General features: G+C 43.6%; 1 protein-coding gene across 1 annotated transcript; it reads right to left on the bottom strand.

The window, feature by feature from the left end:
• Nucleotides 1–5,082: 5,082 nt before the first annotated feature.
• Nucleotides 5,083–13,476, bottom strand: LOC140909935 (C-X-C motif chemokine 13-like). The gene is made up of 4 exons (XM_073340028.1): nt 13,412–13,476; nt 9,524–9,659; nt 5,863–5,946; nt 5,083–5,163 (listed from the first exon to the last, which is right to left on the bottom strand). The coding sequence occupies exons 1-4, from the start codon at nt 13,473–13,475 to the stop codon at nt 5,130–5,132; spliced, it is 318 nt and encodes a 105-aa protein (XP_073196129.1). The 5' UTR covers nt 13,476; the 3' UTR covers nt 5,083–5,129.
• Between the last annotated feature and the right edge of the window lie 986 nt (nt 13,477–14,462).

Genomic DNA, 14,462 nt, shown 5'->3' with positions numbered 1-14,462 from the left:
AGAAGTATCCATGATGACTCCAAGATGTTTGGGTGATAACAGCTAATTTAGACCCCATCATTTTCTATATGTAGTTGGGATTATGGTTTCCAATATGCATCATTTCACATTTATCAGCATTGATTTTCATCTGCAATTTTGTTTCCCTGTCACCCAGTTTAGTGAACCTTGTAACTTAGTTAAGTCCAAAACTGCCTGCAATCTCGAGTAATTTTGTTTCATCTGCAAACTTTGCTACCTCACTGTTTAACCCTTTTTCCAGATAATTTATGAATATATTGAACAGGACTGGTCCCACTGCAGATCCCTGGGGACACTGTGGTTTGTGTCTCCATTCTGAAAACTGACCATTTAGTCCTACCTTTTTGTTTCCTGTCATTTAACCAGTTACTGATCTATGAGAGGACCTTCCTTCTTATCCCATGACTGCTTAGTTTACTTAAGAGCATTGGTGAAGGCCCTTGTCAAAGGCTTTCTGAAAGTCTAAGTACACTAGATCCCCTGGATCACCCTTCTCCAAATGCTTTTTGACCTCCCCTCAGAATTCTAATACATTGATGAGGCATGATTTCCCTGTACAAAAGCTGTGTGTACTCTTCCCTAACATACTGTGTTCATCTATGTGTTTGATAATTCTGTTCTTTACTATAGTTTCAAACAATTTGCCTGGTACAGAAGTAAGGCTTACCAGACTGTAATTGCAAGGATCACCTTTGGAGCATTTGTTAAAAACTGGAGTCACGTTAGCTATCCTCCAGTCATCTGATAGAGAAACTGATTTAAGCGATAGGTTACATACCACAGTTGTTAGTTCTGCAATTTTATATTTGAATTCCTTCAGAACTCTTGGGTGAATACCATCTGTTCCTGGTGACTTATTACTGTTTATTTTATCAATCTGTTCCAAAACCACCTCTACTGACACAGCAATCCAGGACAGTTCCGTAGATTTGTCACCTAAAAAGAATGGCTCAGGTATGGAAATGTCCCTTACATCTTCTGCAGTGAAGACCAATACAAAGAATTAATCACAACAGCCTTGTCTTCCTTGAGTGCTCCTTTAGCACCTCAATCGTCCAGGATCCCACTGATGGTTTCGCAGACTTCCTGCTTCTGATGAACTTAAATTTTTTTTTTAGGCTGTTGGTTTTTGAGTCTTTTGCTAGTTGCTCTTCAAGTTCTTTTTTGGCCTGCCTAATTATACTTTCCTTTTGGTAGTGCTGCTGGGTGATCTCTTGTAAAAAGCAGGGATCAGAGGGGAGTAACTGTAGGGCTGGCTCTAGGTTTTTTGCTGCCCCAAGCAAAAAATTTGCCATCCCAAGCTCCGAGAGCACAACTGCCCAAGCAAAAAAAAAAAAAAAAAGAAAAGAAAAAAGGGGGGGCTGGAATGCTGTCCCTGGAATTGTGCCGCCCCGAGCCCATGCTTGCTTTGCTGGTACCCAGAGCCGGTCCTGAGTAACAAGAAAGTGACGATTGTGGCAGTTCCTGCCACCTTCAATCAAAGGCTGGGAAAGTCTGAGATACCAGCAACAAGGAACAACAGAGTGAATAGCCAAAAGCTCAGGATAGCGGCCAGTCCCACTTTTGGTCAAGGTTTTCAAAAGTGATGGGTGATTTTAGGTGCTCAACTTGAGACACATTAAAAGGGTCTGATTTTCTTCGCAGGGGGCAGCACGTCTTGAAAATCAGACCCCTTTAAAGTGTCTCGGGTTATGTATCCAAAATATTTTTTTGTTAAATCTTGGCCAAGTTCTGGGTTTCCTTTAAAGGTTTCCTTTAAAACCACAGAATAACCTGTGGTGTGATCCTCTTTTTAAGGGGAAGAAAGAGAAATAATTCACAGAGAAGCCTAATGGTTGTTGACTGAGAGTTTAAAATATACATTGAAGTTTTTGTGGCCGGCCACTTTTGAGTTATGAATGGAAAAAACATTTAAAAAGAGGACTTAATTAATTAGATTAGACCTCAGGAAACTGTAGGACTAGGGTTATCTACTACATACAGCTGAGCAAGGTAATGGATAAAGGATTTAATACAAACTCTCGCTGAATGGGAGGGAAGAAGGAATGTGTGTTTTGCAGGATCATGTACCCAGCTGTTTTCATAAAATAGGGAGCTTTTATTTAGAACTACATCTTATGGAGTAATAATTGCATTGGAATGAGGTGGCTGCCTTAGGCAATTTTACCTAAAGAAACTTCACCTGCATGTTTGTTTTTCTTCAAAGTTTTCATTTGAAATCCCAGTGGAACCAAATCTGAAACCACCAAGTGCATAAATGATTGCACTTTAATTGTACTGTACATTATGCCATACAATCAGAACAGAAATGGCAACTCAAGGAAAAGAGAAGCCAGTCTAGTTTTGTATCTGGTAACAGCAGAGTTGTAATCGCATAGCAGTCTGTACCACCACTAATGACTTTTGTGAAGTGAAATGCACTGATCCAGATCAGCATCCTACATATGTTTCTGCTTACCCAAACAGGTGGCTCAAATAGCATGGTAATGAATGGAACACAAATATTCACAGGAGTGAGAACATGGATAGGCCACTGGGACTGGGAGTCAGGACACCTGGTGCTGTTTTCTATGCTGCCACTGACCAGCAGTGACTTCCCCTCTCCATGCCTCTGTTTTGTAAACTGCTTGGGGCACACAGGGACTGTGTCTTACTCTGTGTTTTGTACCACACTTAGCACAATGGGGATCTTGGTTAGAACCTGCTGTAAATCAGAGATCTAATAATGAGAACTCAAACTTGCAAGGGGGGAAAGCAGAGAGTTTCTTCATGAAGAGTATTACCTTTTAATAAAGCCTGTTGCTACCATCTGGCATGTATGAGCAAGGTAGGGAGTAGCACTTGACCATATACTTACTCCTTAAAACAGGGCCTCACAGATGTGATTCATGGAGTCCTCCCTGGCTGGGCACCAGAGGATGTTCTCAGAACCAACTTGTGGGGGGAAAGGGCCATTGGTCCATAAGTCTCTCTTACAAGGTGGCCCTTGGCCTAGGGTAATAGTCCTCCCCCACTAACCCCACAGGTGAAACTAAAGTTCCTGGAGCACAGACAAGGATCAAAGATCAATCAGAGGAGGTGCCTCCTCGGTTTCTCTCCTCGGCCCTGCTGCGTCCTGTACTTAGGTAACTAATCTATGTGTGAGCCAGAAGAGACCAGAAACATACATGAGGGCTGTGGAAGCAGGGTTCGTTACACATAGAAGTTTTACACAGTCAAATCATGTCATCTGGAAAAATGGGTTCTGTAGTGGAAATGCTAGTCTACCTTGAGTTTTACTAACACTCAAGTGGGTCAGGGTGACTGCTTGAATAAGACTCTCAATACTCCATTGTTTGCAGTAGTAGCCTCAATACCTTAGGCTCTTTCTAGAGCTACAAGAAGGTATAGCCCCTGTCCTAAGGAGATGCAGTCTAAGAAGAGGCAGGTTGACAGAGGTTAGGGAAGGGTTTGGGGTGAGGATGGGGGGGGGGGGGTTTCTGTACAAATCTACAACATTCACTATAGACAGCATGGCAGAAGTGAGTTAAGAGGGACTGAAAAGCAGAGAGGCTAGGGCCTGTTACCTGCACAAAATTCTCTGTTACTCGCACACTCTAGGGCACCCACCCTTACCCCGTTCCTAGGGCTCGGGCGTAACCCTGTCAATTGAAGTACCCACCCTCACCCAATTCCTAGGGTTCAGGGTGTAATTTTCTGTGGGTTTGCAGGACCTTTTACCAGTGAAAAAGCCTTATCCTCTATTTATGAGCAAGCACCGAAAACAGAATGCACACACGACACATGCAGTGCTCACCACTCCCAGCCAGGCAGATGAACTTGAGGGCCGGTCAGGATCAGGTCCATCTGGGGACTCCAGTTTCTGCATGGTGTCACTGGCAGAGTGTTGAGGTCTGGCAGCTCTGTTCTTGGGGTTGTGTCCTGGAGTTTGTTCCCAAAGAACTTCCTTTTAGACCCAGTTTACACAGTGAAACTTGAGCCCTGCTTAGCTATACCTTAACCACTTATTTAACTAAAATTTTTCTCAACAATCCCAACAAAATTTTCTAACCAATCCTACCCCACCACCTTGATTAATTTACACCTAGCAAAATTAATGATGTAACAGACAGAAACAATTAAAGAACGGGACAGAGATCATACAGACAAACAATAGGGAAGTAAGGACCATAATGACAAAACAAGAAAGGAAAGCGGATTTCACCACCACCGCTATTGATAAGGCCATCAAACTAAGTTTTCTTTAACCACCTTAAGATCTGTTTCTTTATCTGGTGATAGTGGGGGCCATTAGGACACGGTCTCCTCCTTAACAACCTGATATTACCTTTTTTTAATGTAATTTAGATGGACTGTGAGGATGCGACGTCCTGCTTCTCAGCTAATGGCTGCTGCTCTTTTTACATGGCTGCAGACAAAGGCCTTGCAATATGGCTGCAGACCCAGGCCTTGTCCTTACAGCCTGGCGGATGGACACTCAGAGGTCATACCATGCCTAGGGGGCCGTGTGGAAGACGACACAGAGGCAGTTGTTCAAGACGTTGACAAATGGGTGGAAGCACTGGTGGAGTTGAGGGTCTATGATTAGAGGCGGTCAGGAGACAGAGTTACATAGAGCTTGAAAGGAGGTGCCAAGTAGCAGCGTGCGAGCTAGCAGGAGGGAAGCGATGCGCTTTTACTGACAGCTGAAGAAGAGGAGTTTTACCCTATGCTGTAGGGTACAGTAGTACACTTTACTCATTATTCAATAGTTAACTTATGCAGGAATAGGGAGGGTCCACTCGAATCCTCCCCGCAACATATTTGGAGCTAAGCTCTTCACAGTATGTGTCTCAATAGCAACATTAAGCATTCACAAGGCAGCGTTCATGCTTACTGTTCCGATCAAAATCAGCGCAAATCTGCACTCTTTCCCCTGAGGTTGACGAGGGCAATCACAACTAACTATAGAGTTTCAAACTGCAGCCCTTAAACATGCGTAGTAGAGTAAAAAATAGTATAGCAGGTTGTAATAGTAGTTGGGAAATCAGTGAACCGTTGCCCTCCAGGAAAGGAATTTCAGTCCCTCAGTCAGCCGGCTTCTGTTCGGTTCCCTTTGCTGGGAAAAGTCAGTCCAGGACTTGCACTGCACTGATGCTGTTACTGGTTTGAGAGGGGAGAAAAAAAAGTTGGTTTTGTTTTTGTTTTTTTGAAAAGAAGGCAGCAACTGTTTTTAGTTACTTAAAAGTATCCAAACCAGGCGTCAATTACGGCAAATTGCAAATGGCAATTCACAGTGTCTCTGAACAGGGGGGCTGTTCACGCTCTGTTCCTGCCACTGTGGGGCCTGTGATGTTTGAATGCCGGTAGTGATAGGGGGGGAATGTGGGTTAATTATCCAGGCACCTGTTTCTGATGCCTAGACGTTCGGGAACGAAACGTCTTACGCCCCCATTTCCAAGCTTCTCTGAAATGAATCATCTCTTGGGCGATGCCGAGCGTTTGCATAACGCTATTTTTCTTCCAAGCCCCCCCGCACTCCCCCCCGAAATACTGCTCTTCCAAGTGTAGAACGTAGCAGCGGGTTAATGGTGCAGAATAGCACTAGGGGCTGGTCTCTGCAGGGGAAGGGAATTTGAAGTGGCAGAATATAATATATTGCTAGATTCTTCTGAATGTCGAGTGGCAGCAAAAGCAACTTGCGTATGATTAGACTCCTCACCCTCTCTCCTGTAGACCCCTGGCTGTTTTTCAGTATGAACTGGTGAGCCAGAGAAACAAAACTATTTTGCTGTGTAGTCTTGCACCTCTTTCTCAAGGTGCCCACTGGAAGGTGGCGATTGGCTACTGCATATACAGTACCTCTGCATCAGCTTATGAAGCAATATCTGGATCCATGGTGCATTGGGATACACGCAGGCTCTCTGTTTATTCTTCAGGGTAAGTCTGAAAAATAATGGGGTCATTTTAGCGTCTCATAATATCAATCCTTGGGACATCTTCCAGGCGGTCACCTAGCGAGAAGAGCCGAGGCAGATTACAGTTTTGTGGGGCCCTGGGCCAAACCAAGTGGGGGCTCCCTCCCCACCCCTTTAGCCTGCAATCCCTCCCACCCCCCACCCTACCTGGTACTCCTGCCAGGGAACGGGGACTTGTCCTGCCTACCCGGCACTGCTGCTGGGGAGCGCGATCGGGGCACAGGGGCTTCCCCTGCTCCCCGGCACAGGAGCGCCAGCGGAGCAGGTCGGGGTGTGGGGACACGCAATTTTCCAGGACCACCCAATTGGCCGGGGCCCCCGGGCACGGGTCCCATTGGCCAGTGGCTAATCCACCACTGCAGTTGAGTAATTCTGCAGTGTTGAAGTGGGAGCTGGGTTTGGGTGCGTGGAACTGGCAATTTCAGCATTCAGTGCAGTGCACCGGTGCTGACCCCTCAGGGCATGTCAGAGTTAACTTGGGTTCTTACATGCCTGCTGCCCCAACCCTCCTGCTGTCCACACAAAAAGCTCTGACCCAGGTTTGATGGTGGTGCTCTAAACCTGGGCTAGCTGGCATGGCTGGGGGTGTGGGTTAAATCTCAGGTGTTGCCTTCACTCATGCCAGTAACACACCCACATTGCAGCCAAGGTGCAGGCTAAACCACTCAAGCACGGATAGTCCTTAATTTCGCTCAAAGTTCTCACATTTCGCTCTCGGTGCCCAGAAGGACAGACAAGTTCTCCCACAATTCATTAGGAAAGATTCCTAGAGCAGCTCAAAGAACACAGTTCTTACTGCACAGGAACCACGTGATATGCCCCCAGAGGTCTGTGCGACACACTGGGGAGCACAGGCCCAGTGAGGACGTAGTAGATTTTGGTGTGATTTCGCAGTGTGGCTGTTTACACCTGCGCATGGCTGACTCAGTTGCTATTCACCCCAGCTCACTCCGCAGTGAAGATATAGCCTAAGTGTTGACAAACACGTGCCAGGGGCTTTCAGCGAAGCAGGGTTTACCTTATTTTAAGCAAGGTTAAATCCTGACTAGCAAAATTGGTGCAAATCTCTGAATATCTTTGTTTACACTTAGGGTATGTAGCGAGAGGAGTTTATGGCTGTGTTATAACTCAAGTAACAATTGGCAATTAACTCATTTTAGCCAACTCCTCTGTAAATGACAGTTTAGATACTCTCTGCAAATGTTTGTTCCAGGACACACACAGCTGTGATGTACCCCAGGCAGAGCCCTACAGTAAACCACAAAAATTTGTGCAGTGTCTAAATTAGCATTTACAAAGGTGCTAGCTAACTTGAATTAACTGGCAACTAATTAAGTTGAGTTCCAATGGGGCCACAAACACTTAGGGGGGAGCAGAGGGGCAGGTATCCTGCGTGCTCAGTCAGGGCTACTCCTGAGTGCAAATATGGCCTATATTAAACTGACAAGAGCCATGTTTACATCAAGTTAACATAGTGTCCACCGAGGGGTTTGCGCCAGGGCTTGTCTACGCAGGAAATTTATACCATTAAGCTAAAATGTGAATTTAAAACATTAAAAGTTTTAATGATATAACTCCCTGCATGGACACTAATTGGAATACGAGCGGCTTTTTCTGGTTTAGTTTATGTAATTTTTGGAAGGAGTTCAAACTAAACTGGAGAAAGCTACTCTTATTCTGGATTAAAAGTGTCTGTGCGGGGAGTTATCCCAGTATGGCTATAGAAGTTTAACTCCTCAGATATAACTGGAAACATTTCTTGTGCAGGCAAGCCCTGAGACACCGACTTTGTCTAGACTAGGAAAAAGCATCTGTGGGTTCCTTGTGTGGCAGCTAACCTGTTCTAATTAAGTTCTCTTAAGAAAAAAAAAAAGGGAGGGGGGAAGTGAGCTGGCCATCTTCAACCCTGGGGTCTCCTCTCTTTTTAAAGGTGTTAAAACTTGTCCGCTCTCACTGCTAAATGTGAAAGATCACTTAATTAAAACTTGGTAGCTAAAGCCTGACCTAACACACCAAGGCCTTGTCTATGAAGTTGTGCAACTTTACTTGTATAGTCAGAGGTAAAGTACAGCCTACCCAGGTGGGTTATACTGGTGTAGAGGTGCTTTATACGGGTCTAGCTATTCCTGTACAAGGAAGGGGAATAGCCCATACTGGTCTGAGGCACCTTTATACTGCTATGGCTGACGCATACGAGGGCTTGTACTGGTAAAACTATTTCAGTTAAAAAAATATATAAAATCACACCCCTTAACTGAAATAGCTGTATCTGTTATAACTCTCGAGGGTGTACCAGGCCCACACTGTGCCAGTTTAACTAAAGATGCAATTTAGGGTTACCTCACCCCCTGAGCTACGGAGCTGGGCCCCAGGTCCCCTGAACACAGGGCAGAGGTTGGTTATTTGACTCCTGTACCCGCATGGAGTAACTCACAGGATTGGGGCTGTTTTTTAAATGGATTTGACAGTTGCCAGAAAAATAAATTCATCTCCCGGGTTTGTTTGTTTGTTTTTTTCCCATGAGTCTAAAGATCTGCATTATCACCACAGTGCACTGGGATATCGATTGATAAGAGTTTCTGTGGCCAGCTAAAGATTCTGCAGCGTTCCCACTTCCGCACTTTGAGATAACAGATCAAAACTATTGAACTACAACAGCTGTCTGCCCACCAACATGCGAGTGCACAGCATGTGTGTGTGAGAGAGAATGAGAGTCACACAAGGGTGAGAAGAGGTTGGGGGTGGGTTGTGGAGTTGCTTTGTGGTTGTGGCAGGCTTGCCTTATGGGGGCGGATAGGTGCTGGGTTTTTTGCATTTCAAAATAAAAAAATAAATAAAATAAAAAAAGTTTAAAATAGCGTTATTTTAAACTGGTGCAAACCGCTCTGTGGATAACTGGATATAAATTTGGCTCGTCAGTTTAACTTACCTCAGTACATTTACAGCTAAGTCATACTGGTATAACCAGTTTTAAATTGATTATAAGTGTGTCTTGTAAAAGTACACACAGACTTGCACTGGATTCAACTAAATCAGGCTTACACTATTTTAGTGACACCAGTGCAACTTGTGTCTGTAGAGGTAATCCAGTGGTCAGTGCGAGTTCATTATGGCCCCTAGCTACAAAATCTGGCATTTTAGCTCATGCTGTAGAGACTCATGTGTTTACCTCTGGAGGTCCCCAGTTCAGTATCTGGTACATTGGCCAAGATGGCAGATGTCACAGAAACAAGACCTAACACATTTTAAAATGCACCTTTCCTTAGTTTAGACGAGGCCAGTGAGGATTCAGAGGTCACACCCCATTAAAGTGAATAGAGGCATATCACATCCTTGCTAGGGGCAATTCTTGCCTCTTCTTGCATAGAGGTCTCAGATTCAGTGGAATCTGTTAGTTAATCTGCAAGAGGTCTGGCAGGATCTCAAGAGCTGAGCCAGGACATGTATAAACAACCCCTGGATAGAAAACTGATCACGCAAACTACTCAGTAAATGAATGACAAAAGAAATTGCATAAATTGAGGGTCATTGGAGTTCCCACTTACATAATCTCCTTTCTTCTACACTGAATCCCCTGAGGAATCACCTCAATAAAACTAATCTTCCAAGCACTGATAACCTCTGAGGTTTGCTTGCGGCATCTGCATCTCCGGTTGAGTAGAAGGCTTTCCATTGGTAGACCTGCAACAGGAAGCGTTGAACAAAACGATCTATTTGTCTCTGTTAGCCAAAAATTGCCAAGGCCCAAACCCATTCTAAGCTACTACAGAGAGCACATCAAAAATAACCTAGCCTCAAAACGAATAAACACTAATGAAAATAACTGTTGAATTTACATCACTGTCTTTTTGACTGTGAGCCATAGCTGTGTGAGGGAAAGCGGAATGGGAATTGAGGGTATGTTGATGCCCTCCTTCAAACTCTCTCTCTTTTGTGATACCTGCAGAACACTTTACAATGGTTAGGCAACTCATATGCTATGAGCACCATTTATCATGCTCACTAATATCATTTCATCATTTCCTTATGCCGCAGGTTGGTTTGTTTGTATTTATCTGTTGTCTACAGTCTTAAACTTAGTCCCTGCCCTGAAAAGTTCATAATCTAGCTCTTTGCTTATACAGTGCCTAGCACATTGGTGCCCTGACTTCTAGACTCTACCACAATACAAGTAATTAATAATACATTTATTCTATGCCCATGGAATAATACATTTATTCTATGCCCATTACAGGGCTGTGTGGAAGGACTGCTGGGGCTCATGGAGCTCCATGGACATCAGCGGGGTTTCACAGAGGCCCAGTAGCCGACCCACGTGCAATCAGTTTCAGGATCAGACCTGTTCAGTTCAGATGTAAACTAACAAATGCCCCGATCCTGTGAGTGACTCCACATGGGTACAGGAGTCTGCCTGCAGGGAGTAACTTACAGGACTGGGGACAAAGACGTTAAAAGGTGGAAGAAGCAGTGAAGGTTTCCTTCAAGCCCATCTATTACACTGTACTGTATTTACAGAGGTGAGATATCTTTGGAGGTAACTAGTTTGGAAGAACGTTAAAATTGGAGATAGATACTGAAATGTGGAGCCTAAAGGCATCTACCCTGCAGCTGCAGTGCTGCAATTATGCTGGTATCATGCCATCGCATCGATGCTTCCTACGTCGACGGGGTTTTCCGTCAACATAGGTAATCCATCTCTGTGAACGGCAGTAGAAAGGTCAACAGAAACGTTTTTCCATTGCCCTAGCCGCATCTCATTGGGGGTTAGATTGCCATAACTATGGCATTCAGGAGTGTGAGTTTTTCGTAGCTAGGTTGATCTAAATTTTAAGTATAGACCAGACCTATTTAAGTGGAAATTAGTCTTCTAAGTTCTTAAGCTGCTTCTGAAAAAGGGACTCTTGAAAATTTTACCCACTATCCTGCTCTCCCCAAAATAAACAGGCTCTAACTTTTTCCTTCTGTTCTAGGGAGTTGGATTCTTTTTATAATGAAAATGTTTGCCTTTTGGTTCAGCCAAAAAATCATTGGTTTTGTTCTAATAGACTTTTCCACGTTTGAGTTAAATTTTGTTAAGTTTAACCAAGACATAATAACCTTTCATGTAATATTACTTTAAATGTTCATTTTAATTTTCAGTAGTAAGGGTTTTTATTTCAGAAGCTAAGGGACATTTTTAACGAATTAGGCAATTAGGAGATGAAACTCAATGGGAACTAGTCTCTCAAGTACTTAAGTCACTTTTGAATATGAGCACTTTTGAAAATTTACCCAATGTTTTACACAGTCCGTTAGTTCTACCATTATGTACAAAATAAGTGATTGGTACCGTAAAAAGTATAATAAAAGAATAATTGTTATAGTAATAATTCCTTTTGCAATGTTATTGCAGTGAAGTGACAGAGTGTAAAAGACAACTGCAAGAAAGGAGGGGAAGGAGAGGTCAGTGTTTGGGGATTTAAAGTATTGTCAACAGTGCCAATCCCACAAAGGTATATGCACATGCTTAACATACTGTTAGCAGTGCCATAGACTTCAATGAAGTCTACGACTCACGGTGCATAAAGATAGGCATGTGTTTAAGTTTTTGCAGGATCAGGGTCAATTTTACTGATGCCTTGATATTTTCTTTGACTAATTAGGTACCCCTGCTTAGCATGCAGTAGGTTAATTTTTCCAATATCATTACAGGTCCAATCCTGCTCACATGGGACTCAATGGCAAAACTCCAATTGTCTTTAGTAGTAGCAGATATCAACCCCCAACTCTTACTTTACAGTTCCAGGTAAGAAAACCAAACATCAAGGGCCACGGTTTCTGTGGTGATGCTACACAGTAGATATTAAAACTGAATGTTTTGACATCTGTTTCACCAGTAAAATGATTTGAGTTGCCAGCTGACTTGCAGACTGCTGCATGTAATTAATAAATGGTCATATTAAGTTTCTTATTCAAAGTCACTAGCAAAAAATGGTTAAGACAAATTTGATCAGAAACAGAATTGTGTCATTTTAAAGGGGCTGGGTGGAACCTTCTTAATCTCATTTTACCCAGTCAAGAGGGTAAAAAACATGTGGCAGTACTGGTGAACCAAAATGAACCAATAATCTCTCCCTGCCTAGAGTTGTAGAGAGGAAGAATTACTATAAGAGGCATGAGAGATAAATATTAATTTACTCCCCATATGAGAAATCACAAGCCTTTTGCCAAGTTACGTCAAACTATAGTTTCATTTTTCAGAGTAGCAGCCGTCTTAGTCTGTATTCACAAAAAGAAAAGGAGTACTTGTGGCACCTTAGAAACTAACCAATTTATTTGGGCATAAGCCTTCATGAGCTACAGCTCACTTCATTGGATGCGTTAAGTTCCTTCCCCGCTCTGAACTCTCGGGTACAGATGTGGGGACCTGCATGAAAACCTCCTAAGCTTACTTTTACCAGCTTAGGTTAAAACTTCCCCAAGGTACAAACGATTTTACCCTTTGCCCTTGGACTTCCACTGCCACCACCCAACGTTTATCTGGGTTTATTTATTAGGAAAGCATTGTTTGGAAACGTCTTTCCCCCCAAAACCCTCCCAACCCCTGCACCCCACTTCCTGGGGAAGGTTTGGTAAAAAAAATCCTCACCAATTTGCATAGGTGACCACAGACCCAAACCCTTGGATCTTAAGAACAATGAAAAAGCATTCAGTTTCTGAAAAGAAGGATTTTAATAGAAGTAAAAAGTAAAAAAGAATCACCTCTGTAAAATCAGGATGGTAAATATCTTACAGGGTAATTAGATTCAAAACATAGAGAATCCCTCTAGGCAAAACCTTAAGTTACAAAAAGACACTTAAACTGTGCTGAATAGAATGAATATTCCTGTCCTTAATTTCTCAGCCATTTAAAGAAATCATAATCTAACATAGTTTCATTATAACTAACATTTAAAACTGGTGAATTAAAAAATACAGCATGCTCAGTCTCATTTGCAGTGTTGCATTCATATTTTCAAAGATGTTTGATTTGGATATTATAAGGAGAAAAGCAAAACAGGGAGTACTGTACATGGGTTTGGACTATAAAGCACTATAAATAGTGTGTGTGTAGATAGTTCTATTTACTGGTTTGTATATTCCACTATAACACAATGTAATGTAAAAAGGAATACAAGTATAGGCTCCAGTCCTGCATACCCCCACACACTGAAATGGAGCTGTCCGTGGCGTGACAGGCGGAACTCTCTGGATCCGTGCATGGGTATGAGAATCTGCCTACACAGTTCAACGTTCTGAATCAGGGTCTTACTAATCGAGGGGTAGGAATAGCGCCCAAGCCAAAAGGAGAGTCATGGCTTATAGGGCTTATTGACAGGTTCATGGTGAACATTACATCCTTTTAAAAGCAAATTATACAAGAGAGTGAAGTTCTAAGGGGAAAAGTTACTCACCAGTCAGTGTAGGGAGGTCAGTTACCATCAGGGCTATTGCCAGGACTACTGCCAGGTTCTTCATCTTGGCCTCTCTTAGACAAGGTCACTGAATGCAGCTTGGATGACTCTTCTTTTTATTGCCACCCAAAAAGGGGAACTTGCAGGAGATTAGCCTTTACAATGGAATTTTCTGTTCAGAGTCCTGTAGTATACGGAAACAAATTCTTCTCTTTTTTTTTTTTTTTTTTAAAAGTTTCTTTCCTGGACTTCTCTGATTCCTTCCTCTTAAGAGGTAAATGTTCTGGGCATTAGGGGTTATAGTATCACAAGAGCATATGCAAATTTAGAATTGGGAATGTGGCGTGGCACCCCTTCTGCCTTGTTAGACCTAGCGCTCCCTCCTCTGGCAGGGACCAGCCCTGGGGTAAATCAGCCTCACTCTGGAGCATGTCTGTCTTCCCTCTTCGGGGTTTGTTTCTCAGAACCTTCCCGGTTGGCCTTGGGGCAGGCCTGAGGAGTGCTCCTCTGCCAAACAAAGTCTATAACACACCAAAAAAAGGGAATACCTTTCCCTGGCCCCTCACTAGGGCAGGTGTTGTCCTGTTGCTGGCCCTGGGGTGTCAGGCCTTCCCCTAAACAGGTGCTGGGTTTGGGTGTCTCCCCTATGGGGAGGAGTGCAAGTCTCTCACACTGGAGAAGCCTATCTCCCAGCTGCCTCCAGCCTTGCAGCAGTTTGTGTCTGTCCCCCCCTCACCCCACCAGGAGAGAGGTTTTAACAGGTTTCAGGCAGCCCTTAACTGGACTCAGGTGTCCCTAATTGACCTGAAGTAACCCCTTCCCAGCTTGTAGGAAAAAGGGCCTTGAGCATTCTAGGGCTAACACACCTGTTTTCCTGACCCTCCTGCAGCTGCCCAGCCCGACTTTGTCACAGGAATTAGGTGTATTTTTTACTGTGAGGGAGCTAGCGTGGTGCAGTGAACCAGATAAGACAGAAGAGAATTAGGCCTCAGTCCTGGGACTATTCACATGCAGAAAGGCGTTAAGAGTGCTTCAAGGTAGCTGAACCACA

Source organism: Lepidochelys kempii, chromosome 4, assembly GCF_965140265.1.
Source record: "Lepidochelys kempii isolate rLepKem1 chromosome 4, rLepKem1.hap2, whole genome shotgun sequence".
NCBI lineage: Eukaryota > Metazoa > Chordata > Testudines > Cheloniidae > Lepidochelys > Lepidochelys kempii.
This window is presented reverse-complemented; position numbering and strand designations above follow the sequence as displayed.

Bases quoted from the DNA above. Each gene is read 5' to 3' on its own strand.
- LOC140909935 (XM_073340028.1), bottom strand. From the start codon at position 13,475: ATGAAGAACCTGGCAGTAGTCCTGGCAATAGCCCTGATGGTAACTGAC. The intron at 9,660-13,411 runs GTGAGTAACTTT...TTCCTGTTGCAG, and splicing joins TGACCTCCCTACACTGACTG to GTCTACCAATGGAAAGCCTT. The intron at 5,947-9,523 runs GTAAGTGGGAAC...ATTATTTTTCAG, and splicing joins TGTAGAAGAAAGGAGATTAT to ACTTACCCTGAAGAATAAAC.